Below are 26,294 nucleotides of genomic sequence, written 5' to 3'. Positions count from 1 at the left end.
GCCAACTAAGTATGATTAAAGAATTATTGGAGGGAATTTTAATCTCGGAAAGGATGCTGATGTTACTTCTCTTATCCTGCCAATGGATTTGGAGGATTTTATGGCGACTCCATTGGTGACACCCTTTAGTGCTTTGAGATGTCTTGTAGCTAGATCATTTTTGGAAGCATGCAGGATTAGGCTGCAGTGATTCCCATCACCCCCCCCCCACCCCCCCCGGCACAAGAGATGAGGGTACCCTTTTGGGAACTGACATGAGCCCAATGGCCTCATTTGTTGCAATAATATGGCAACAAATTTCTGAGGCAGCTAAACTTTAGAAGGAAGCTTCATAATCTTTTGATTGATGACGACTTGTAAAGGCAGTAAGGACCATGCGTGGTGGTTGATGTTGCCCTATGCATGCATTTCTCTTGGGTTGTGTGGGGAAGATGATGTTCATTGTATCTCCACCCCGTCACCCAATACATTATATATCCACAACAAAATAGTCAAAATAATTAACATAGCAGCATTAGTGCAAGTTGAGGGAAATATAATCTGAGATTGGATTTGGGTTTTTCGGATCGGTTCAAGAACCTGATGGTAGTGGAGAAAAAGGTGTTATTGAACCTTGAGGTGTGGGTCTCCAGCCTCTTCCTCCTGCCTGAAGGTAGTAGTGCGAGGAGGGCAGGGCCTAGTTGATAGCGGTCCTTAACGATGGTTGTCGCTTTACTGAGACATTGCCTCATCATTATTCTTGATGTAGAGCAGGGGTTCCAAAACTTTTTTGTGGCATGGACCCCGACCATTGACCGAGGTGGTCTATGGACCACAGGTTGGGAACCCCTGATGCAGAGAGTTGTAAGGTGGTGGAGGTTGTGCTTTGGAGCTGCTGCTTTTCCCTTGAACTGAGCTTGAGTTTCCAATTGAGGAACACCAATATACATAAAAGTCTCTGGCTACAATCACTAATCAAGTGGTTTAATGTGCTCTTGCAAGAGTCCTGGCAATTTATGGGCACGATTCCTGGGGTCTCGTGAGTAGCTCGGATCTTTTTCCTGTGGTGGTGTTCTCTGAAATGGATATCTTGAAAAGTTCAAAGTAAGTTTATAAGTAAGTACATCTATGTCAGCATTGAATCTATGAAAGACTGCACCAACCTGGACGTTCAACCAGTGTGCAGGAGACAACAAATTGTGCAAATACAAAGGAAGAGAAATAATAATAAGCAATTAGAGAGAAAAGGGAAGGTGGTGGCTGTGACATTGTTCTCCATGATGTGTTCGTTTTAGATGAATTAGTAAATTATGCAGTGGAGAATATTTCTTTCTGGCAGATTTAAGTGGGTGAACTGCAAAATCATGTAACTTGTAGTTTCTTAAATGGAGATTTTCAGGCTGTATGCTTGTTGTGCTTTACAATCCTCTCTCCAACCCCCTCTGCAGAAAGTTCTTGAATAATTTCAATGTATATCTATTGCAACATTAAACCTTGTACATTACAAAGAAACCATTAAGAACAGATCTCATTCTCATTATTGTCCACTTTGTGCACGAAAACACTGAATTTAGGACTGAGTTGAGAAACATCTTTACATGGTATTGTAGCGATGTGCTACACATGGTGCTAGAATAACCACACGGAGTCGGTGAGTTGGAGTTGCAATGAAAGAGGTTTATTCAAACTTCGCGGCCCGCTTTATAGCCTTTCCGTTCCCGCCCCTGGCCATCTGGTGAACCGGTCTATCATAGTTAGGAGGTACTGCGCTCCTCGTGACACTGGCAGGGGCCCTACGATATCCACATGGATGTGGTCGAACCTCCGGCGGGTGGGTTCGAACCGCTGCGGTGGAGCCTTGGTGTGCCGCTGCACCTTGGCTGTTTGGCACTGCATACACGTTTTGGCCCATTCACTGACCTGTTTACGAAGTCCATGCCACACGAACCTGTTGGAGACCAGCCGGACAGTTGTCCTGATGGAGGGGTGCGCTAAGTTGTGAATGGATTCGAACACCCGCCGGCGCCAGGCTGCTGGGGCGACGGGGCGGGGTTGGCCAGTAGCTACGTCACATAGTAGGGTCCTCTCACCTGGGCCTATGGGGAGGTCTTGGAGCTGCAAACCGGAGACTGCAGTCCTGTAACTGGGGATCTCAGCGTCTACCTGCTGTGCCTCTGCCAGAGCTGCATAGTCCACCCCCTGGGACAGGGCCTGTATGGTAGGTCTGGAGTTGAACTGCAGCCGCACCGTGCGGGTGCCGTAGGTTCGTATTGTGCTCCCATTAGCGGCCCTCAGGGTGGGTCCCGGTTCTCTGTTGCGGGTGTCGTAACTCGTTGGAGGTAAGACGCTGATCTCCGCTCCGGTGTCGACCAAAAAGCGGCGTCTCGACTGCTTGTCCCAGACGTACAGGAGGCTGTCCTGATGGCCAGCCGCCGTAGCGATCGGCAGCGGCTGGGCCTTGGCGTTTCCCGGGAATTTGCGGGGCGGTCTGCAGCGGCGGTCCTCCGTGCCCCACCGCTGGTGGTAGAAACACCATTGTTCGTTGGGCTCCTCACTCCCGTCGCCGGGTTTTGTAGGCTCTGCTGCCGGGCTCGGTCTGATCTGTCGTTGGGCACGCGGCTTGGTGATCTGTGCGACGGATGCCCCTCTCTCTTTCCTGGCATTCCACAGCACATCTGCTCGGGCCACCACCTCCCGGGGTTTGCTGAAATCTGCGTCGGACAGCAGCAGGCATATGTCCTCGGGCAGTTGCTGTAAGAATGCCTGCTCAAACATGAGGCAGGGTTTGTGTCCTTCAGCCAGGGCCAGCATCTCGTTCATTAATGCTGATGGCGGCCTGTCTCCCAAACCATCCAGGTGCATTAAGCGGCGTGCTCGTTCGCGCCGTGAGAGTCCGAAAGTCCTTATGAGCAGGGTTTTGAATGCTGTGTATTTGCCGTCCTCCGGGGGCGACTGTATAAACTCCTCAACTTGTGCAGCAGTCTCCTGGTCGAGGGAGCTCAGCACGTAGTAGTAGCGAGTGGACTCCGAGGTTATCTGCCGAATGTGGAATTGTGCTTCTGCTTGTTCGAACCATAAATGGGGTCGCAGCGTCCAGAAGCCTGGCAGTTCTAACGAAACTGCGTGAACAGATGCAGCGTCGGTCAACTCTGGTCCAAATGTCGTTTGGGCCATCGGGGTCACCAATTGTAGCGATGTGCTACACACAGCGCTAGAATAACCACACGGAGTCGGTGAGTTGGAGTTGCGATGAAAGAGGTTTATTCAAACTTCGCGGCCCGCTTTATAGCCTTTCCGTTCCCGCCCTTTTTGCTGCCCGCCCTCTGCCTGCGCGCGCTGTTTCGTGAGCCGGTTCGTGGGTGTCAGAAAGTGGGTCGCCACAGTATTGTAAATACAGTGGATTACAGTTAATTGGGATACGCGGGATCTTTACATTTTGCCCGAATTAAGTGGTTGCCCCAATTAGCTGAAGTTTTTGGGGGAATAGTTAAAAGGGTATAAAAGACCCCTCACACCCTCTCCATGAACTGTTTGTTCTTCTGCCATCAGGCAAACGTTACAGGAGCATCAAAACTAAAACCACAAGGCTACTAAACAGCTTCCTCCCACAGGCAGTCAGACTGCTAAATAGCTGCTCTACCTGACTCTGCTTTGGACACTTTTAACTCGCACTGGACACTTATAACTGATTTAACTGACATGTGGCTGTTGTGTTTTACTATTTATTGTTATGTTTATTATTTAGTGTTGTGTTTGTTATGTTATGATTGCGCTGCCCCAAGGAACGCTGTCTCATTCTGTCCTGCAGAGCTGATGTATGGTTAGAATGACAATAAAGTTTTTTGAATCTTTGAATCTTGAAAAAAGACGACTACTGTTTAACGAACTATAACTGTTTAATTGAGTCCTGAGGAAGGGTCTCGGCCTGAAATGCTGATTGCTTACTCTTTTCCATAGATGTTGCCTGGCCTGCTGAGTTCCTCCAGCATTTTGTGTGTGTTGTATTCGATTTCCAGCATTTGCAGATTTTCTTTTGTTTGTGGAACTACTGTTTATCTGAGTAACAAATTATGTATTTAAATGAAATACAGAACAAAACAGAACACTACCAATACTACTACAGTACTATAGAACTGTGTATTAGTTCCTAATAGATATCAATGGAGTAATTCCTCCACTGTATGCTGCTGTGTTCTTATGATTGACTGTAAATGAACAAATCAGCACAGACACCAAGTGCAAATGATAGACTGGCTTCATACAATATGTTTGATGATTCAATCCTCCAAATCTTCATTGTCATTGTAATATTCAAGATGATTGTTGATATCTTCAAATTCTTTGTAGTTGAAAAAAAATTACACTTCATTTATCTTTAAAATTCCTTCATCTCACCTTAAAACCAAAAGTTCTTGATCTTTGACACCCCTATCATCGGGGAAAGTTATCTACCCTAAAAGTTATCACCCCTCAGTCTCATCCTTCCCCCAGTGCTTGCATTACTGTGTGTGGACTGACTAATGTTTCAGTGTAAATTTATTATCAAAATTTGTGGCATATACTACCTTGAGATTCATTTTCTTATTGCCATTTACAGATAAAATAAAGAAATACACTATAAAAAACTATACACAAAGACTAACAAACAACCAATATGAAACAAAGTAAAATTGTACAAATAGAAAATAATACTGAGATCATGAGTTGTAAAGCATACTTGAAAGTGAGTTTGTTGATCGTAAGACCATAAGATATAGGAACGAAATTTGGCCATTCAGCCTATCAAGTCTGCCCTACCATTTGATCATGCTGATTTATTATCCGTCTCACTCTGTTCTTCTGCCTTTACCCTGTAACCTTTGATGTGCTTGCTAGTCAAGAACTTATCTTCTGCCTCTACAGTCATCTGTAGCAGTGGATTCCATAGATTCACCACTTACTGGCTATAGAAATTCCTCCTCATCTTTGTCCTGAAGGGACATCCTTGTATTCCGAGCCTGCCTCTCTGGTCCTAAACTCTTCCACTATTGGAACCACCCTCTCAATGTCCACTCTATCTAGGCTTTACAGTATTCGATAGGTTTCAAACAGATCCCCCCCTCATTCTTCTAAACTTCATTGAGCACAGGCTTATCAAGAGCTCTTCATTTAATTTCAGCAATCATTCTTGAGAGCTTCCTCTGGACCCTTTCCAATGCCAGCACATCCTTTCTTCGATAAGATAAGGAGCCCAAAACTGTTAACAATATTCCATCCAAATGTGATCACACCAATGCCTTATAAGCCTCAACATTACATCTTTGCTTGTATATTTTAGTTCTCTTGAAATAAGTGCTAACATTGCATTTGCTTTTCTTACTACCGACTCAGCCTGCATTTTTGATCTGATCACAGAATCACTTCTATATGTCATTAATGATTCTATGAATGACTTATTAGAATTATATGACTCAATTTCAGAATTGTGTGGAGTGAAGTTATCCACACCGGTTCAAGAGCCTGATGGCTGTAGAATAATAAATATTCCTGAACCTAAGGCTTCTGTGCCTTCTGCCTGATGCTAGTGTTAGGGAGTATTGTGGAGTCATGTCAATATAGCAGATGGTAATTCATACGCGAACTAGTCTTCAGTTCTTGATGTAAATTGCAAGTTGCAAGCAGTATATTGAAGTTAATACCTTATATAACTCACAGACTAAGAGATATGGTTTTCAAAATGGTGACCATGAGATGTTGCATATGCATCAGCTGAACATTAAGACGTTGGGGTTGTGTTAATTGGCCTGCATCAAACAAGGCCACACAAGCTAAGTTATTTGCACTATTGTGACTTAAGTTCAACCTGGCAGACCAGACTGATGTTGTCATTCAGCATATTAAGCATGGTCACAGAGAAAGGCAATCAGTAGTTTTTTTTTTACATACTCAGGATATTTGTGTACTCAGTGACAGCCCTGGCAACATTAATTTTGGGTGAATGAAATATCTTTGGAAGTTTGTAGAATATCTGTGTCAATTAGTTTGTCTCAGCAGGGGTGTTTGAACATTCAGAGGTAACTCCCACTGGAGGTATGTAACTAAGGAAGCATTGTCAATTTAAAATACTGAACTAAATGATGTCATTGTAACTAGTGAAAATGTATTGAAGCACTTACTGTTACTGTTAATCTTAAAGATACAAGAATGTGATGTACTTTTGAGTTTGTGGGACTTTACCAAGAGCATCTCCAAAAGAATGTTGGTAGTTGCACGAAGAAAGCTTGACCCAGATTGTGTGTGTGTGTGTGTGTGTGTGTGTGGGGGGTGGGTGGGGGGGTGGCTGGGTCTGTGAATCTTTGGGTACTACTTTTTTGTTGGGACGTTCCATGTAAGTGTGCTCAGTGGTGGGGAGGACTTTGCCTGCGATGGACAGAGCTGCATCCACTACCTTCTGTAGTGTTTTCCATTCCCTGGTATTGGTGTTTCCCAAGCAGGCCATTATGCTACTACTTAGGGTACTCTACACTGTATCTATAGAAGTTGTAAAAGGTTTTGATGGCATGCTGAATTTATACAGACTTCTAAGAAAGTTGATATACTGTTGTGTCCTTGTGATGTCATTCACGTGCTGATCCCAGAACAGGTCCTCTGATATGATAATGCAAGGAATTTAAAGCTACTGATCCTTTCTACCTCTGATCACCAAACGAGGACGGGCTCGTGAAATGTTTGGTAAAGTTGCAACCTTGTGTTCCAACGTTTATGTTCTTTACCATGAACTGTGAAGGCAAGGGTGCCATATTTGTCTTCCACTGTTGTATGTGTCTCTATTTCTGTTCATCAACATTCCTTAGTGCTCTACCATTTACTGTATATATTGTACTCTTATTTGACTCTACAAAATGCATCACTGTGTGCAAGTTGGGATTAAATTCTATCTGCAAATAATATGTTTAGTTTTCCACCTGATCTATATCCTGCTAGTCTTACTGTTTACAAACGCCATCAATTTTCATGCCATCTGCAAAGTCTTTTTCGTCCTACATTTATATCCAATATTTGTATGACAAACAACAAACGTACTGATACTAACCCCTGTGGTGCACTTGTCATAGGCTGATACTGAAGCTGGTTGAGAGGCAGCAGTGAAGGGCTTTGATAATCAGCTGATCTATGTAAAGGAGATAACCTGAGAGCAGGAGAAAGATTTCAAATTTCTCCATTTTATTTTCTATGTTGATATACAGACCTATTAAATGTTGTTTGGTTGTATTTTCTTACATTCCAGGCCCTTGATTTGATATTTCATTATAAAGTATTTTAGCATAATGTTCAAGTATGCCAGGAGGTTAGCTGCAATATTTATGAATATTTTAGACTTTAATTCAAACTTTTAATGTATAATTTAAGGATCTGCTTTAGTATTTAAAACATTATTAATACCTGTGCTGTTATGGTCAGCTGCATAAGGCAAAATTTTAATATTGTGAGTACATATTAATATGTACTAATTTGTGCTGCGTATTAATATATTAATATGTACTCGTTAATTCATTTGTGCTTCGATGTTTGAGAGAATCAGTATCTCCCTAAAAATCTTCATTTGTTTCAAAATATGCTAAGATTTACAGTTAATTTTGCTGTACTAATGGTCATACTTCTGACAGTTATTTTTATGAATGTCGCTGTATTTGAGGGACATGAAATATTTCTAATAAATCTCCAAATTGAAAATGGTTAAAGTAAGAATTCTGTCCAGATTGGATAGCAAGGTTAATTACAATTTAAATGGAATTTAGAACACATGAATGCTTTATTTTACACTTTATGGTAGTTATGGTGAGTATCTTAACTTTACTGATGCATTTTGTGGCATCATTACAATCTATCAGTGATAAGAAGTTTCATTAGAATTGGAGTTAATGCTGACAGCTGAAGATGTAGTGGACCAGATGTAATTTTCTACCTAATATTGTATTATCTGTTAGATTATACAGACTACTTTTTTTTGGGTTTGAACTAGATAAAAGATTATAGTTAATCTTGTGCTAGCTCTTTGCCAGAGTTACCTGATGAATCCAACACCCTATGTTCCCTTCAGCTCTGTGTACTTTCATCATTCACACACTTATTCAATGTTTCCTTGAAAGTTATTTTCAATTTTGCATTCAACATAATTTCAGAATCTTCAAGGTCATGTCAACCAATGATCTTTTGATCGATCTGTGTAAGTGGTTCATCTTTATTTTGTTAGAACTCAATGATTCTGAACATCTCAATGAAATCTCTCCTCATACGTTCTTTGCCCTCAAAGGTAATTCACCTTTTTCACCTGAGTTCTGCATAGTAAATATCCTTTGTAGTGTCCACATGACTTGTCATCCTTCATAAAATTTGGTACCCAGAGTTGAACATTGTTCACCTGCAAAGTGTAATGATCTGTGAGATTCTATAACTTTTTATACTTAATTAGTAAGAATACCAAGGTTTTATAAGCTTTTCGATCCAGTAGATCAGTATCTGTCAATTCCTCCTTTTTCAAAGGGATCCTACTGCGAACTACATCTTTCCCTCTGCCTCCCCCCTGCTTTCCACAGGGATCACTCTCTACGCGACTTCCTGTCCACTCATTCCTGCCCACTAATTTCCCTCCGAGTACTTACCCTTACAACTGGGCAAGTGCTACAGCTACCCCTAAACCACTTCACTTGCGAGTCTGTTGGGGTCTTCTACTGTATCTGGTGCTCCCGGTGTGGCCTTCTCTACTACCATGATGAGGTCACTATTAGGTTGGAGGAGCAACAACTCGTATTCTGCCTTGGTAGTCTCCAACCTTGTGGCAGGTACATTGATTTTTCAGTCTTCTGGTAATTTCTTCCCTCCCCCTCACCCTTCTCTCTTTTTCCATTCCCCATTCTGGCTCTCCACTTTCCCCTTCCTCTCTCCTCACCTACCTTTCTCGAGTGCCCCCCTTCCTTCCCTTTCTTCCATGGACCACTGTCCTCTCTTATCCTGCTTTTTCTGTTCTTTAACTCTTCCACCTGTCACCTCCCAGCTTCTCACTTTGTCCTCCTCCTTCACCTACTTACCTTCCCCTTGAGCTAGTTTCACCTATTATTTGCCAGTTTGTACTCCTTTCCCTCCCTCAACCATCTTTTTGTGGTGTCTTTCCCCCTTCCTTTCCAGTGCTGATGAAGGGTCTCGGTCCAAAGCATCGACTGTTTATTCTTCTCTGTAGATGCTGCCTGACTAGCCAAGTTCTTCCAGCATTTTGTGTGTGATGCTATCATTAATGTATATCAGAAAGAGCCCTTTTGGACACATTGTAGCTTTATAACCAATTTGATAAGCATCTGTTTAAAATCTTGCCATCCCTGCTTAAGCTAATTTTGTATCTGTGTTGCAAATCTCTAATGCTGGGTTTATTTTTACACTTTTTTAAGAGAAGGGTGTAACATTTTGCATCCATTAGTTTGGCAACCCCTCCTGAACCAAAGAGGATTGCAAGATTATGATCAGACCTTCTGTTGTTTCCACTTGTACTTACGGTGGTAATTCAGGATTCGTCTTGTTTCATCTTAACCCTCCAGTCTTTTAGATTATGAAAACACTCAGTCCTCTTTTATTGTCATTTAGAAATGCATACATGCATTAAGAAATGATGCAATGTTCCTCCAGAGTGATATCACAGAAAACAGGACAAACCAAAGACTAACACTGACAGAACCACATAATTATAACATATAGTTACAGCAGTGCAAAACAATTCCATAATTTGATGAAAAGCAGACCATGGGCACTGTAAAAAAAAAAGTCTCAAAGTCCCGAGTCGATTGACTCCCGAGTCCCCGATAGCAGGCGACAAAGGGAGGAACTCCCTGTCATAAACCTCCAGGCACCGACAAACTGCCGATGCATTGGAAGCAGCTGGCCACAGCCGACACCGAGTCCGTCCATCTGAAAACTTTGAGCCTCCAACCAGCCGCTCTGATACAGCCTCCCAAGCGCCATCCTCTGCCGAGCGCCTTCGACCTAGCCCCGGCCGCCAAAACAAGCAAAGCCGAGGATTCGGGGCCTTCTGCTCCGGAGATTCCGGTTACCACACAGTAGCAGCGGCAGCGAAGCGGGCATTTCAGAAGTTTCTCCAAATGTTCCTACGTACTCTCACGTCTGTCTCCATCAAATCAGAATTGTGCACGGTCCCCTACTTGACAGATTACAGATATCATTCACCAGAGAGGGTGCGCGCTGAGTCGCGCTGCCATCTTCTCCTCCTCCTCTTAAGTACCCTTTTTTCATTTCTATCCAGCCCACTGCAAACCCTCTGCTGCTGCTTGCATTGTCAATTCTCAAGTGAAGGCTACTGAATATTTTAGGATCTAAACTTTGTCATTTGCCTCTACTTTTTGTCTCATATTGGCTCATATTTCCTTTGATGGCCTTATCACAGTTTTATGCTTATAAGTGGCTTTGGATTTGTACACTTTACTCTTTACTTTTTGTTCAAGTGTCAACATTCAAATGCATTAAGATTGTCAAAACCTCCTGTACCTGTCCCATTTTGGATTTTCTATCTTTACTCTTTCGGGAAGCTCCTTAGAAATGTTTCCTGAAGAAGAATGAGAGGACTTGTGTTTTGCCACTTTGCAAACCTTTCAGTCTGTAATCTTTGCCATTCTGTAAATTCTAGGCCACCTGGGCAAGAGCTCCTTCAATTTTGCTTCAACTGTATGTGTAACAAAACAGTATGCAAATGATCTCCAACAATGGAGAACCTACTTTGTTTTGGAGTAGTTTTCCCATGATCAGAATTAACTAGCAAATAAAATAATTAAAATGCAAAAGCTCTGTGAGTATCGACATAAGCATGGATTGTGCCAAAGATTGGTGATGGTCAACTTGAACCATATGTAGTTAAGATAATTGGCCTTTTAGTTTGTTAACTAATGACTCTTTGTACTGGACTATTGACTGCTTCTTTAGCCAGGTTTAGTTTTATTATTTGGTCTTCCAAATTACTAACGTATAGTTTCTTCTGATTTTTGCTGGAGTTGTGCTAGAAGTCCTGAACACCACCATTTTGGAGATGGAGTGCAGTCATGTACATTAAGACAGCTTGCAGATTCATTATTGCCAAAAAGTTCTGATTTTTAACTCAAAATTTTTTAATAATAGGCATCTGTTAGTCTTGTGAGACCATGGATTTGCGCCTTGGAAGTTTTCCAAGGCGCAGGCCTGGGCAAGGTTGTATGGAAGACCGGCAGTTGCCCATGCTGCAAGTCTCCCCTCTCCATGCCACTAATGTTGCCCAAGGGAAGGGCATTAGGATCCATACAGCTTATGTTTAGAGCTTTTTAAAGTTGAGTTGTGATCTTCGTGCACTTACTGGCTTTCATGAATGGAAAATAAATAAAATCTATGTGATCTATAAATGATGCCTTCTGCATTTTTGGTATGGTTGCTCTCGGTAGCTTTGTGGGAATTTTTTTGTAATGTGGCTAACTGAGCATGAGTAAAAAGAGACAGAAAAACAGTTCCAACTTCAATTGGCTTGATCATTTTGAAACCTTATAATCATGCATTGAGCCAAATACATAATGCCTTTGAAGCTTCTTTGTGGCATGATACAGAGAATAATACCATACAAATGATAAGGATATCAATAGTTCTTTTATATCAACTGACAATGCAAAACACTGATTTACATCAACAAATGAAAGTTGTAAACAAGATAAATTCTGCAGATGCTGGAAATCCAAAGCGAGACGTACAAAATGCTGAAGGAACTCAGCAGGTCATGCAGCATCAATGGAAATGAACAAATGGTCGACATTTCTGACCGAGACCCATCTTCAAGACAGGGAAAGAAGGGGAAGATGCTAAAATAAAAAGGTGGGGGAGGGGAAGGAGGGTAGCTAGAAGGAACAACACTTTATATTCCGTCTAGGAAGTCTCCAACCTGATGGCATGAAAATTGATTTCTCAAACTCCTCCACCCCCCCCACCCCCCACCAGTCCCCATTCCCTTTTCCCTCCCTCACCTTATCTCTTTGCCTGCCCATCACCTCCCTCTGGTGTTCCTCACCCCTCTTCTTTCTTCCATGGCTTTCTACCCAATTAGATTCCCCCTTCTCTCGCCCTATATCTCTTTCACCGATCAACTTTCCAGCTCTTTACTTCACCCCTCCCCCTCTCAGTTTCACCTCACAACACGCTGGAGGAAATCAGCAGGTCGGGCAGCATCTGTGGAAAAAGATCGGTCGACGTTTCGGATGCCAGCATCTGCATATTATTTTGTGTTTACGCTCAGTTTCACCTATCACCTGGTGTTTCTCCCTCCCCTCCCCCCACCTTTTAACTCTACTCCTCATCTTTTTTTTCTCCAGTCCTTCTGAAGGGTCTTGGCCCAAAACATCGACTGTACTTTTTTCCATAGATGCTGCCTGGCCTGCTGAGTTCCTCCAGCATTTTGTGTGTGATAGCTTGAAGGTGATAGGTGAAGCCAGGTGAGTAGGAAAGGTAAATGGCTGGAAAGGTAGGAGTCTGATAGGAGAGCAGAGTGGACCATAGGCAAAAGGGAAGGAGCGGGGCACCGGGAGAGGTAATTGGCGGGTGAGAAGAGATAAGAAGTCATTGCGGAGAAGAGAGAGGGATTTTATTTTTAACTGGAGTCAGGTTGGAGGCTACCCTGACAGAATACATGGTGTTGCTCTTCCACCTTGAAGGTGACTGCATCATGGCACAAGAGGAGACCATCGATAGTGACATGAATGAAAGTTGTGACAGATCTTTGCCATAAATTGTCTTTTGTTTTGATATCACACATGAAATGTGACATTCTGTCCAGTGTGGGGAGTAGGCAGGGGAAAGGAGAAGGAACTGGGTTAGATGGAAGGATGTAGTATGAGGCTGGGATATAAACGCTGGAAACATAAGAGGATGCGTGTCTAATTAAGGATGCTATTTTAATGTGCTTTCTGTGACTGGTGATGTTTGCTTTTTTCTTGCAGCAAATTTGGCAAAGCAACACTCATTTAGATACAATTTCAAGAGCTGATACCAGATAACCACAAGTCATGCTTGTGTGTGTAGATAATGATTCAGAAATTATTTGCCAAATGAGTGCTTCAAACAGCTTCAATATGTACAATTGGAAAGTAATACAGGTAAAAATGAGAAAAATAGAAGCAGGAATAGGTCAGCAGGTCCTTCAACCCTTCCTGCCGTTCAATATCATCATAGCTGAACTGCGCTGGCCTCAACTCGCCTTGTGTACCAGTTCCCCATAACTCTGACTTCTTTAATCTCTCTATAAGGCACAAAAAAAATTGCTGAATGTAATTGTATGTTTTCCCATCTCTTCTCCCAGAGCATGCACCCATCCAGCTGTCCAGTTCCAAGGCAGGATAGACATGATAATATGATACAGTCAAGGCTTCTGGAAAGTAATTACTGTTCTATTTTCTGAGGAAAAGAACAATTTCATGTCATTGTGAAAGCACAAATATAACTAGTTTTTAATGTCACATTATCCCTTGTTTGCAGACACATAGTCAGAAATGACTTGTAGTAGGCACCTTACTGCTTTGATTTTTCAGGGGCAAACAGTGTTTATAGATCTTGTGAATCCTCTTGATATGTCCTCTTCAGACAACTTGTTTTTTTTTGCAGCAGAAGATGCCTTCATACATTTGAACAACCTTTCTAATTAGTGCTTAAATTTATCTAATTATTTTGAAATATGATTGACAATAAAAATTCTGAGAATTTGCTGTTGGTATTAGAATTTTTTAACAGTAGAAAATGTTGTAGTATGGCTTTTGAATGGAAGTCTGAAAATAGAAATTCTGAAACCTGACATATTGATTCTGTAGCTGTAGCATGATCTTTAATGTTGTGGAAATCGTAGTCTGAGTGTGCAGAAAATCATGAGTTAAATGTAACAAGTCCTCTTGTATACGTAGTTGTCTGATTTTAGCACTTTGTCCCCTAGGTTGTTAAAACAGCAGTATATCAGATTCCTGTAGTTTGCCTCTCCAAGTTAGGTTTGGATGTTGCCTCTGGACAGAAATTGAAAAGAATAAATATCAATCAAAATGTGAAACTAAACTGAAAATAAAACTTGTAACAATTTAGGAATGTTGAAAAGTTTCTGTTTTCCAAGAGAAGCAGCCAAGAAAATTGTCAGATTTTTCCTTTGGCATTAGGTTGGAACCTAGAATTTCGCAGGAGTTTAAAGCTGGCTGATGTCTATGACTCGCATCTGAATGTAAAATTTCATGCTTATTACTAATTGCTATTTTCTTCTATTTGTATTAGCACAGTTTGTTGTCCATTGATGCTGTTTAGAGTTACAGTTGCATAAATTTGCTCAGTATGCCCGCAGAAAAAGAATCTCAGGGTTATATATGGTGACCTGTATGTACTCTGATAAATTTTATTTTGAACTTTAATGTTTGAGGAGTTTTGATATAACCAGAAATCAAAATCTCAGCTGTAAGATGTGAATCAGAGGAAGCAAATGTGTAATTAAGTGTTTGTGCTTCATTCGGTAAATGAGGCATTAGCAGGCAGATGGAATTTTGGGAAGGGTTGACTGGAAAAGGGGTTGAGATTTGGGGAGCAGTTGGGATCAAGGTAGGTAGTTACAGATGTAACAAATGGCAGCTGAGTTTGAGTAGCTGCAGCCAAGGAGTGTGATGTTGAGATGGTGCTCTTAGGCCAAAGGAGCCTGTATGAACAGGAGGGGATAGGCCATGAAGGATCTAATGAAGAACTATAACTGGTTTAGCAATTTAAAAAATTTAACAAAAGAAAACTTGCAAAAGGATCTAGTGCTTTCCTGGCGTATATGTCAAATTAACTCTTCTCGGGGTTCCAGCTGGGTACAACTATCAATTTTAACCGTTTCAATGACAAACTCTTGCCATCTTCATCAGGGGTGATGCTTGGGCATGACTAGTCTGGTGGTGTTTACACCTCTGTCACCTGATCTTCCTGATTGGCAAATCTTCATCCAATCATGTTTCTGCTGTTCCTCCTTGTTTACAAATTCCAGTTCTTACCTAGAGCGAGACCTTCATCTTTGCTAAAATTCTTCCCCTTTAGTTTTGTACCAATGTCTGCTTCACTAGGCAGTCCCAAAAGCCATTGGTGTGGCACAGTAGTCTTGTGCTGTTCGAGTCAATCCTGTGGTCATTGCAAATTCAATTTTCTGCTATCGCCGATTTCTCCGGGTAACTCAAACAGGTACATCTCCTGTGCTCCTTGATTCTGTAACTGCCAGCTGTCTGAAGTTCCAGGTCATCTTTGACCCGCGTAAGCTGTGATCTGAGCTTCATTGCGGGTTTGTGAATGGTATTAATCCGGGGAAAACCAGGAAACCCAACAATGAGGAACCCATTGCAACTGCCTGTCTTACCTATATTTCCATGGTTTCTGGAAGGATTGCCAGGATCCTGAAGAAATACCAGATTAATACCATCCACAAATCGGTATGGAAGCTCAAATCAAATCTTATGCAGGTCAGAGGTGATCTGGGACTCCGGACGACTGGCTTTTCCTGGATTACCTGTGAATGCGGGGTAGTTTATATTGGCCAGGAGCACAGCGGGTGTATCTGTTTGGTAGTTTGCCTCCCAGGTGCCAGGGTCTGGGCTGTTTCTGATTGCGTCCACGATATTCTGAAGTGGGAAGGAGTATAGCCAGAGGTTGTGCTACATATTGGTATCGACGACATGGGTGGGAAAAGGGAGGAGGTCCTGAAAAAAGACTACAGGGAGTTAGGAAGGAAGTTGGGAAGCAGGACCTCAAAGGTAGTAATCTTGGGATTACTGCCTGTGCCACATGGCATTGAGTATAGGAATAGAATGAGGTGGAGGATAAATGTGTGGCTGAGAGATTGGAGCAGGGGGTAGGGATTCGGATTTCTGGATCATTGGGACCTGTTTTGGGGCACACATGCAAAGGTTTGCAAAGGTTATTGGGGAGAGTTTAAACTAGAATTGCTGGGGTTGGGAACCAAACTGAAGATACAGAGGAAGAGGCAGTTGGTTCACAAATAGAGAAAGCTTGGAGACAGTGCGAGAGGGAGGATAGGCAGGGATAGAGGAGGGATGCACTCAGACCGATGGTTTGAGATGTAACTATTTTTAATACAAGGAGTATTATGAACAAAGTGGATGAGCTTAGAGCGTGGATCAGCACTTGGAGCTCCAATGTTGTGGCCATTACAGAGATTGGATGGCTCAGGGGCATGAATGGTTACTTCAAGTGCCAGGCTTTAGATGTTTCAGAAAGGACAGGGAGGGAGGCAAAAGAGGTGGCACTGCTGATCAGAGATAGTGACAGGGCTGCAGAAAAGGAGGAAGTCATAGACGGATTGTCTACTGAGTCTCTGTGGGTGGAAGTTAGGAACAGGAAGGGGTCAATAACTCTACTGGGTGTTTTTTATAGACCACCCAATAGTAACAGGGACATCAAGGAGCAAATAGGAAGACAGATTCTAGAAAGGTGTGATAATAACAGGGTTGTTGTGGGAGATTTTAATTTCCCAAATATCGATTGGCATCTCCCTGGAGTGAAGGGTTTAGATGGGGTGGAGTTTGTTAGGTGCATTCAGGAAGGTTTCTTGACACAATAGGTAGATAAGCCTACAAGAGGAGAGGCTGTACTTGATCTGGTATTGGGAAATGAACCTGGTCAAGTGTCAGATTTCTCAGTGGGAGAGCATTTTGGAGATAGTGATCATAATTCTATCTCCTTTTCCATAGCATTGGAGAGGGATAGGAACAGACAAGTTAGGAAAGCGTTAATTGGAGTAAGGGGAAATATGAGGCTATCAGGCAAGAACTTGGAAGCATAAATTGGGAACAGATGTTCTCAGGGAAACGTATGGAAGAAATGTGGCGAATGTTCAGGGCATATTTGCGTGGGGTTCTGCATAGGTACATTCCAGTGAGATAGGGAAAGGATGGAAAGGTACAGGAACCATAGTGTACAAAGGCTGTTGTAAATCTACTCAAGAAGAAAAGAAGAGCTTACGAAAGGTTCAAAAATCTAGGTAGTAATAGAGATTTAGAAGATTATAAGGCTAGCAGGAAGGAGCTTAATGAAATTAGGAGAGCCAGAAGGGGCCATGAGAAGGCCTTGGTGGACAGGATTAAGGAAAACCCCAAAGCATTCTACAAGTATGTGAAGAGCAAGAGGATAAGACTTGAGAGAATAAGACCAATCGTGTGACAGTGGAAAAGTGTGTATGGAACCGAAGGAGATGGCAGAGGTACTTAATGAATACTTTGCTTCAGTATTCACTATGGAAAAGGATCTTGGCAATTGTAGGGATGACTTGCAGCGGACTGAAAAGCTTGAGCATGTAGATATTAAGGAAGAGGATGTGCTAGGGCTTTTGGAAAGCATCAAGTTGGATAAGTCTCCGGAACCAGACAGGATGTACCCTAGGCTACTGTGGGAAGCGAGGGAGGAGATTGCTGAGCCTCGGGCGATGATCTTTGCATCATCAATGAGGACGGGAGAGGTTCCAGAGGATTGGAGGGTTACGGATGTTGTTCCCTTATTCAAGAAAGGGAGTAGAGATAGCCCAGGAAATCATAGATCAGTGAGTCTTACTTCAGTGGTTGGTAAGTTGACAGAGAAGATCTTGAGAAGCAGAATTTATGAACGTTTGGAGAGGCATAATATGATTATGAATAATATGAATATGAATAAACACATTGATGAAGGTAGAGCCGTAGATGTGTATATGGATGTTAGCAATGCACTTGATAAGGTACTGCATGCAAGGCTTATTGAGAAGGTAAGGAGGCATGGGATCAAAGGGCACATTGCTTTGTGGATCCAGAACTGGCTTGCCCACAGAAGGCAAAGAGTGGTTGTAAATGGGTTATGTTCTGCAGGGAGGCTGGTGACCAGTGGTGTGCCTCAGGGATCTGTTCTGGGACCCCTACTCTGTATGACCCTGGTCAGACCCCCCTTGGAGTACTGTGCTCTATTTTGGTCGCCTCATTACAGGAAGGACGTGGAAACCATAGAAAAGGTGCAGAGGAGATTGACAAGGATATTGCCTGGATTGGGGAGCATGCCTTATGAGAATAGGTTGAGTGAACTTGGCCTTTTCTCCTTGGAGCAACGGAGGATGAGAGGTGATCTGATAGAGGTGTACAAGATAATGAGAGGCATTGATTGTGTGGATAGTCAGAGGCTTTTTCCCAGGGTTGAAATGGCTAGCATGAGAGGGCATAGTTTTAAGCTGCTTAGAAGTAGGTACAGAGAAGATGTCAGGGCTAAGTTTTTTACACAGAGAGTGGTGAGTGCATGGAATGGGCTGCCAGCGGTGGTGGGAGGCGGAAACGATAGGGTCTTTTAAGAGACTCCTGGATGAAGAGCTTAAAAACTCGAGGGCTTTGCGTAAGCCCAGGTAGTTCTAAGGTAAGGACATGTTTGGCACAGCTTTGTGGGCTGAATGGCCTGTACTGTGCTGTAGGTTTTCTATGTTTCTAGGTCAAAACCCTCTGCTCAGGATAGGAGATACCTTAGAAAACCTTTCTGGAGGGAAACACTTAAGGAAAGTGGACTTAGCTGAGGCCTACCTACAGATGGAGATGGAAGAAGAGTCCAAAGTGATTATCACAATGAACAGTCACAAAGGGCTTTCTCGCTGCAATAGACTTATTTTTGGAATAGCACCTGCACCTGCACCAGCACTCTGGAAGAGAGCTATAGTCCAACTGCTACAAGGCTGTCAGACTTGGTGGAGGTTAGCATTGGAGACCAGGATTTATATCATACCTTTGTACTTTCTCCAGAAGTGCCTGTAAACTTATGTGGAAGCAACTTATTTTGTAAAATGTGAGCTACTAATACCTGCACTCCTGAGGGATAATGTGTATACCAGAGAGTCACTAGGGGAAAACACTACTGTATTTCAGTAGTAGTCAACCTGTTTTGTATAAGTGGCACTTACTCACCACCCACTTATCAAAGAGTTTGGAGGATTTTTCTGAGAGTACCTTGAAAGCCTTTGGAGATTTCTCTAGATTTTGCTCAGATCTACAACTCAGTAAGTGGCATTGTTATCTTTACTGTACGGCTTATTTTGGCTTCGCTGGAAATCTTTCCCCGGAGGCTGAAGAGAGGATTGTGAAATCGTATAAATCAAACGTGGTACGCCCCTGGTTTATCACAAGCTGTAAATCAAGTTTGTGAACAATGTATGATATGTATTTTACAAAATCCAGGAAAACTCAGATCTCATACACCACCCTCTGATGAAATGTTCATGCATTTACAGATGGATTTTTATAGAATTACCTTCGAGTGAAGGATATAGATATAAATTTGTTATTGATGGTTTTTCACAATGTAGAAAGAATGATGCAGTTATGGTAACTGAATGTTTATTGAAGGAAATCATCCCGAGTTTCCCTTGGAAACTACCTAGCGACAATGATACTCTCTTGACTGCAAAAGTAATAAAAGTATGTAAGGTCTTTCAGATTGACTAACATTTTCATTGTAGTTACCATCCTCCGTAGAAAGGATGAATGGAATGATTAAAAACGAGCGTTTTAAAATGTGTGAGTAATTGAAAAGTTAATGAAGCAAGCAAAGTTTTTTTTGCTAATCAAAAGAAATGGCATAGGTGATAAATTACAAAAACAGTCTGATAGAGACAGTGAAAATCTTTGCATTAACTGAATGAGCGAAAGAATGCTAGTTCAATTGATATCCATTGTATGAAATTTCAAAGCAAACTAGAAAAGCGCGCCGGGACTCTGAGCAGTCCTGCTCGTGATGATACTGCTGGTATTCCGTCCTGGGAAACACCTAATTCTGAAACTCCACTTAAGGAATTACAGTTCGCGTCAAACAGTCTCCCTGTATAGCACCACCACCTGAACTCAGGAGAATACAGGATTCCGGGAACAGCCACACCATCTTGACTCCCAAGGAATTATAGGGTGGACATGATGTGGACTCTACAGGGTCCCCTAGTGACTGATCTGAGAATGACAGTAATGTAACAAAGAGATTGACAACTATGTGGATGTAACTATTGCGAATTAATGTATTCATAAGCTGGTAGCAGGTCAGTCAACCGTTGCTCAACCACTCAATAATCTGCTGAAGGACAAGAAGTGCTCAGGCAGCCCTTTGACTCTTAATGAAGAACAACTGAAAGTTGTAAACTTTAAAGGTGACTTTGTGTACTGCACCTACATTAAGAATCACTGATATAATTGGACAATTCGCCCTGCATGTCAATGTGAAACACATGATAACAGTCTTAAATCAAGAACATGGAGACCGATCGCATCCTGTTGGCTATTACTCTGCCAAAGATTTGATTCTATACACCGATGGCTCCTCAGTGATTGGGAGAGGGATCCTGATGTTTGCTTCTGGAATCAAAGAGCATTGACTGCAACTGCAACTGGAAGGGTAAGGGCCCCTATCTGTGGAGCAGTAAAGGTACAGTATAGAACTGACAAATGTCAGTCCTTCCTTTCTGCTGAACGCCACTTATTGGGTATGTGGTTACCAGGCCTATTCCTGGCTTCCGTGCATGTTCCTCGAGTAAGAAAAAAGGTGGAGAGAGCCATGACCCTGGAAGGGCTGCTGTGATGTTGTCTATGTGTCTGGTGGCACCAAAGGTCCATAACAGATGCTGAGAGATTCTGGGTGATTCCCCTTCCAGGATATGGGACTGCGAGATTGTCCCAGGATCTGATAAATATGGTATCGGCTTTGGAGAAAATAGTCAGTGAAACCACATATGCCTTTGATCAAGCCCGACAAGGATTAACCAACTTATCAGCAGAATTGGTGGCTGTTTGTACAGTAGCATTATAGAACAGAGTGGCTTTCGGTTTTATTTTCTCAGAAAAAGGGGGCACTTGTGTTGCTAGACTTGCATACCTGATGAATCTGTAAATATGCTAACTTGGCAAATCACATCCGAGAAGCTACCAAACAGATTAAGAAAGTGGGGGTTAACTATCACAACTATTATGCTCCAGGAGGGTAGATAGTGGCCATTTGCTATGCTGGGAGAAAAGTGGGCAACTATTCTGTATTACGGTGTACCTATTGGTAATGTAATAATGGATGTTATTCTTTTACGTTTTTTCTGTGAGATAACAGGACAAAGGAGAGGGTATTAAGGAAAGGAATGGGTACTTGTTGAAATGAATGGATGTAAAGGAAATTTTGGGTAGGACTTCGAAACAGTATCATTGCTTTATATACATATATAGGCATATTTCAATTACTGTATTTGGTGAAATGTAGAGTTGTCATGAAATGACAAAAAGGAGGGAATGTGGAAATGTACTTTTTTAAAAAAAAGGCAATTTTGTCTGTTTAAAAAAAAAGGAACCTGTATTGTACCAAAGTGCTTTGCTGATAGTGTTTGTGCAACATTCTGCTGATGGGCCTTGGGTATATGACAAATTGCAGAAAGACAAGCAGATGTGTTACTGAAAGAATGCCAGGAACACTGCTTAAGCAGACTTATAGAATGTCCTTAAACTGAAGTTGACACTTGGGTATAAAGGACTGATTATGCTGTCTGTTTTCTTCAAGCAATCACTGGCTCTTGTGCGGTGATGGTCTTCCCTTGCAGCAAGTAAAATAAACATGCTTATGATCGATCCACTCTGAGTTAATTGTTGTTTGCTCTAAGATGTAGCAAAAAGGTGCATAACAAGAGAGAATTTGCCATTGGATTATTGCATATAAAAGATATTTACATTGGCAACTTGGAAACTTCCCGGATGGTTGTGGACACCCTCAGCAGCAGTATACATAATGTTAGGAGTTGAATATGTTTTGGGTGCATGTAGTTTCAAGAGGAATGCTGTAGAAAACTTGTATATATGTTATGCTCTTACTGTTGGTTGATGATATAGTGTGGCTACATTGGAGCAGGTAGGAAATATATCCATCAAAAAATCACAAAAGTGGAATGTGGATCAATGAATATTTATAGTTTATTCAAAACCTAAAATATCTTGTAATATTCCACTGTTATAATGTTCCTCGTAACAGAAATTGTAGCTGTAATGTTTTCCCCCGTCAATTAAAGCCATAGAATAGGCAAATTCATTGAAATGTTATTGAGGTGAAAAGTGCAATTTTTACTAGGGTGCAAATACCTACAAACATCTATTGCAGTCCTTTGTCAGGGCTCATTGTGCTTAAAAAAAAGCTCTTTTTTCCCTCCATTTTAAATAGGTTCCTCTTATGTAAGTACCTAAAGTACAAAAAAAATCAAAGCAAGGTCATGTCTGTTTAGAAGCACTGCATGTGTATCGAATAATACTTACTCTTTAGTAGCACTGATTTATTTGTGGAGCTGTCTGTTGTGAATATTTGAAATATCTGAACCAGAGGCAACACGGATGAAGGTTAAGAATTAGAATGAGGGAATTTGGTGCAGCCTTGAAAAATATGTCATGTAATTCACTAAAAGGAAGAGCAAGTTTTTGAAGTAATGCAGATAGCAACACATTTGTTGTCAATTTGCATTAAATTTGGGTGTCAAACTTGAATAAATGTAGAAATGCTTGGATCCGAAACAAAGTTCTGGGCTTGTTTTCAAGTTCAAATCTTTTTGAATGCTAGGAAAATACTGTTGGATATATAAGCTGTTCAAGTTGAATGCATTTCGAGTGAGAAACTGTGTTGTGTAAATGCAGCCTTGTAAGAAAATCAAAAAAAAAATCAGATGCTGGAAAGCTGAAATGATGGAAACACTCAGCAGGATACAGGTAGTACCTGTGGAAAGAAAAACAGTTAATGTTTCAGCTCAAAGGTCCTTTATAGGAACTATGATAAAGAGAAAGGAAGTTAGTTTTAGGCTGCTGAGAGTTTGTGGGATAAATAGATAGGATAAAGGAATATCTGTGGATGTGGCCCTGAGCTTCCAATTACTTGTCACTTTCAGTCTCCAACCCATCCTGACTTAATTGTTCAAAAGATGTTCAATATGAATTTGGTGGGGGCAGCACCTCACCTTCCCTCCAGACTGTTGCTGCCTTTGGGGCTCAATATCAATGAACTTGCTTTCTCTATTTGTATCAGAGCTGGCCAGTGCACCCGTGTAATCCATTGGAAGTATTAACATTTCTTTCACCAGACACTGTCTGAGCAGCTGAGAATTTTTTCCTACTCTGATCTGTATTTTACTGCATTTGCCTGTCCTCCCACCTTCCCTCCACCCCTCTTTGAACCCCTCTTGATAACTTTCACAAATCAAAAAGTTTTATCTTTGGCTCTTCTCACCCTTGTCAGTGACCCAAGTGATTTAATAATCAAGGTAATTTGTTTCTTTCCTTCTTGTCCATATCCTGATCTTGCTCCATTTCTCATTACCTTTGTAGTCACCTACAGACTTGCGGCTCTGCTTAATGTTGTCATGTCATTTGTACTCCACACGCTTCATCTATTTCAGTGTATTTCCATTCCTATGTCCCTTGTTGAACTTCTTTTCACCATCTGTAGCATTTTGGCCCTGAGTGAACAAAAGACTAGTTATTTATTTCTGAACAAGGATAGTCCTTGATTTTTATATATTAAACTAAAGAGTTTTTTTTTCCCCTCATGTTTTAAATTCTTGCATGACCTGAATATCCATGTCTCTATGTCTCCTGTGGATCTGCACCACCTACTGCATATCTTGTTTTTACCACTGATTTTGTTTCATGCTTCCCCACGTTGTTTTGATGATCAAAGTCAAAGATTTATTGTCAGTGATTACCTTAATATTTGACTGCAGTACATTTTGTAAGTGGCGTGGACCAGTGAGAGAGTGAGTATGTTCAGTATGTGGAGTGACAATTGGAAAACTTTTGTACCCAATAATGTTGATGTTGGAGCAGGTGAAGTGTATTCAATCATATTCTTGATCTGTATGTTCTGAAAAATAAAATCATAAATTCACGGAGTACTATAGCACAAAAACAGACCCTTTGGCCCTTCTAGTACATGCCAAACTGTTATTCTGCCTAGTCCCTGGACCAAACTCCTCTATACCCCCTTATCCATGTACTTATCTAAAATTCAACCATCAAAAATGTTGCAATCAAACCCACACCCACTTCTGCTGACAGCTTGTTCTACCACTCTCACCACCCCCTGAGTGAAAAAGTTCCCCCTCATATTCACTTTAAACATTGATCTTTCACCCTTAGCTTATGAGCTTAGTTGTAGTCTCATACAACCTCAATAGAAAAAGTCTGCTTGCATTTATTCTATCTATACATCTCATAATTTTGTATCCCTCTTATCAAATCTCTCATTCTCTTCTGCTCCAGGGAATAAAGTCCTAACTTGTACAGTCTTTCCCTATAACTCAGGTCCTCAACCCAGCATCATCCTTGTAAGTTTTCTTTGTATTCTTTCAATCTTATTGTTATCTTTCCTGTAGGTAGGTGACCAGAGCGGCACACAATATTCCAATATTGTTTTCATCAAAGTGTTGCTCAATCTTAGTTTATATACAAGTTCAACATAAACATAAATGTATTTTAATGCTCATATACTTTTGCGCTTGGACACTTTTCTTAGAAATATTGATCAAATCCTTAGGTTGGCACTGTGCCTGTTCAAGTACCTGTAGAATTCTCTTAAATCAAGCACGTGGTCGGATTTTTTGCCCCCATAATCATCAGCTGTGACTCAAGTGGGTGTTTCCCCAGTATCCAAAGAAAACCAACGGGAGATGTAAGTTCCCCATCAATTAATTTGACATGTCAGAAATTACAGACAGTCAATGTTGCAAATGAGAAGGTGACACATACAAATTTTCTTACAGTACTTCTGGATCAAGGAACTCCTGCATTCTTTCACAGGACTTATTTCTTATCCCTAATAGTAACATACATCTAATAATCAGTAAAACCTCATTGCAATTCAACATACAGTGTTTGGAACATGGGTATTTGCACAATTGTGAAAAAAACATTAACTGTCTAGAGTCCAGACACTGCTATAACCTCATGAAATATTTAAATTGAACATATGTAAACTAAGATCTTTTGCGATGTGACTTTTTAAACTTCCATCATCTCTTTTTGAATTTCAATGCAAGTTATGTAGTTATTTATGCTTTTGAAATGCCTGTGTTACAAGAGGCTTTGTTTTGGGCATGTGACAAAGAGAAATGTATATAACCATTTGAACTTGTCAATGGGTCATTGAAGAAAAGTCTTGATTTACATTATATTTTATATTACAGATAAACGAATTGGTGGATGCTCGTGATGTGGTCATTGGAGCCTGGTTTGAAGCTCACATTGTAAATGTAACAAGGAAAACTAAGACTAATGACTCGGAAGGTGCCAATGGAAATGAAAGGACAGGAGCATGTGCTCAATATGTTAAAGATCCCTTGGACCAAGATCAGTCACAGCACTGTAATGGGGTCACTTCAAATAATTTGGACTGTACGCCATCTACGTCTAACGTGGATTCTGCAGACAATGATATTATATATCATATCAAATATGATGAGTAAGTCTAGTTCCTACCGCTTGAAGACAATTTCATTTTTTTTAAACAAATGATACTGAGTTCAGAAACATGTACTAATAAGTACAGAAATTTGAAATGTGTGTTTAGGATTGCATAGTCAAAATTAACCTCCATTTTGCCACAAAATGTTGCACTTAATTTAACAGTAAACATATAGTAAGCATATTTTTGTTTACTAGTTACGCTACAAAACTCTTGTTGGTTTTATTTTGCTTGCATTGAAAGAAATTTTAGAGGTTGTATTTTTTTCTATTACTGTTTTTTCAGGATCTAGGCATTGCTGATGGTGTCAAGATTGTTTCTTGTATCTAATCATCCCAGAAAGTGATAGTGAGTCGCTTCTTTGAATTTCTGCTGAAAGTACTGCCGTAGTTGCTGAGGGAGTTCCAAAATTTGGAGATGGTGATAATGAGGGAAAGGCAGTATTTGCAAGTCAGGATCACGAGATGCTGCAGATGTTGGAAATCCAGAACAACATGCACAAAATGCTCAAGGGGCTCAGCAGATCTCACGGCATCTATGGAAATGAATAAACAGATGATGTATCAGCACTGGACAGGAAGGGGGAAGATTCCAGAATAAGAAGGAGGGGGAGGGGAAGGAGTACGAGTTAAAGGTGAAACCGGATGGGTTGAGGAGCGGGATATTAAGTAAGAAGCTGGGAGGTGATAGATGGAAAAGTTAAGAACTGGAGAAGAAGGAATCTGACTGAGGAGGAAAGTGGACCATGGGAGAAAGGAAAGGAGGAAGGGCAGGTGAGGTGAAGAGGTAAGCGGTTGGGG

At 41.3% G+C, this 26,294-nt stretch overlaps 1 protein-coding gene across 1 annotated transcript in view; it reads left to right on the top strand.

Annotated features, from left to right (window-relative positions):
- The window catches only part of LOC134347076 (E3 ubiquitin-protein ligase UHRF1-like), a 142,637-nt gene that overhangs the window by 54,481 nt on the left and 61,862 nt on the right, over nt 1-26,294 (top strand). The window contains exon 3 of the mRNA XM_063049183.1: nt 25,217-25,491. Coding sequence (XP_062905253.1) covers nt 25,217-25,491 — 275 coding nt within the window. The remainder of the gene's footprint in view (nt 1-25,216; nt 25,492-26,294) is intronic.

This window comes from Mobula hypostoma, chromosome 5 (genome assembly GCF_963921235.1).
Source record: "Mobula hypostoma chromosome 5, sMobHyp1.1, whole genome shotgun sequence".
Classification (NCBI taxonomy): domain Eukaryota; kingdom Metazoa; phylum Chordata; class Chondrichthyes; order Myliobatiformes; family Myliobatidae; genus Mobula; species Mobula hypostoma.
Note: the sequence above shows the minus strand (reverse complement) of the source record. Positions and strands in the feature narration are given on the sequence as shown.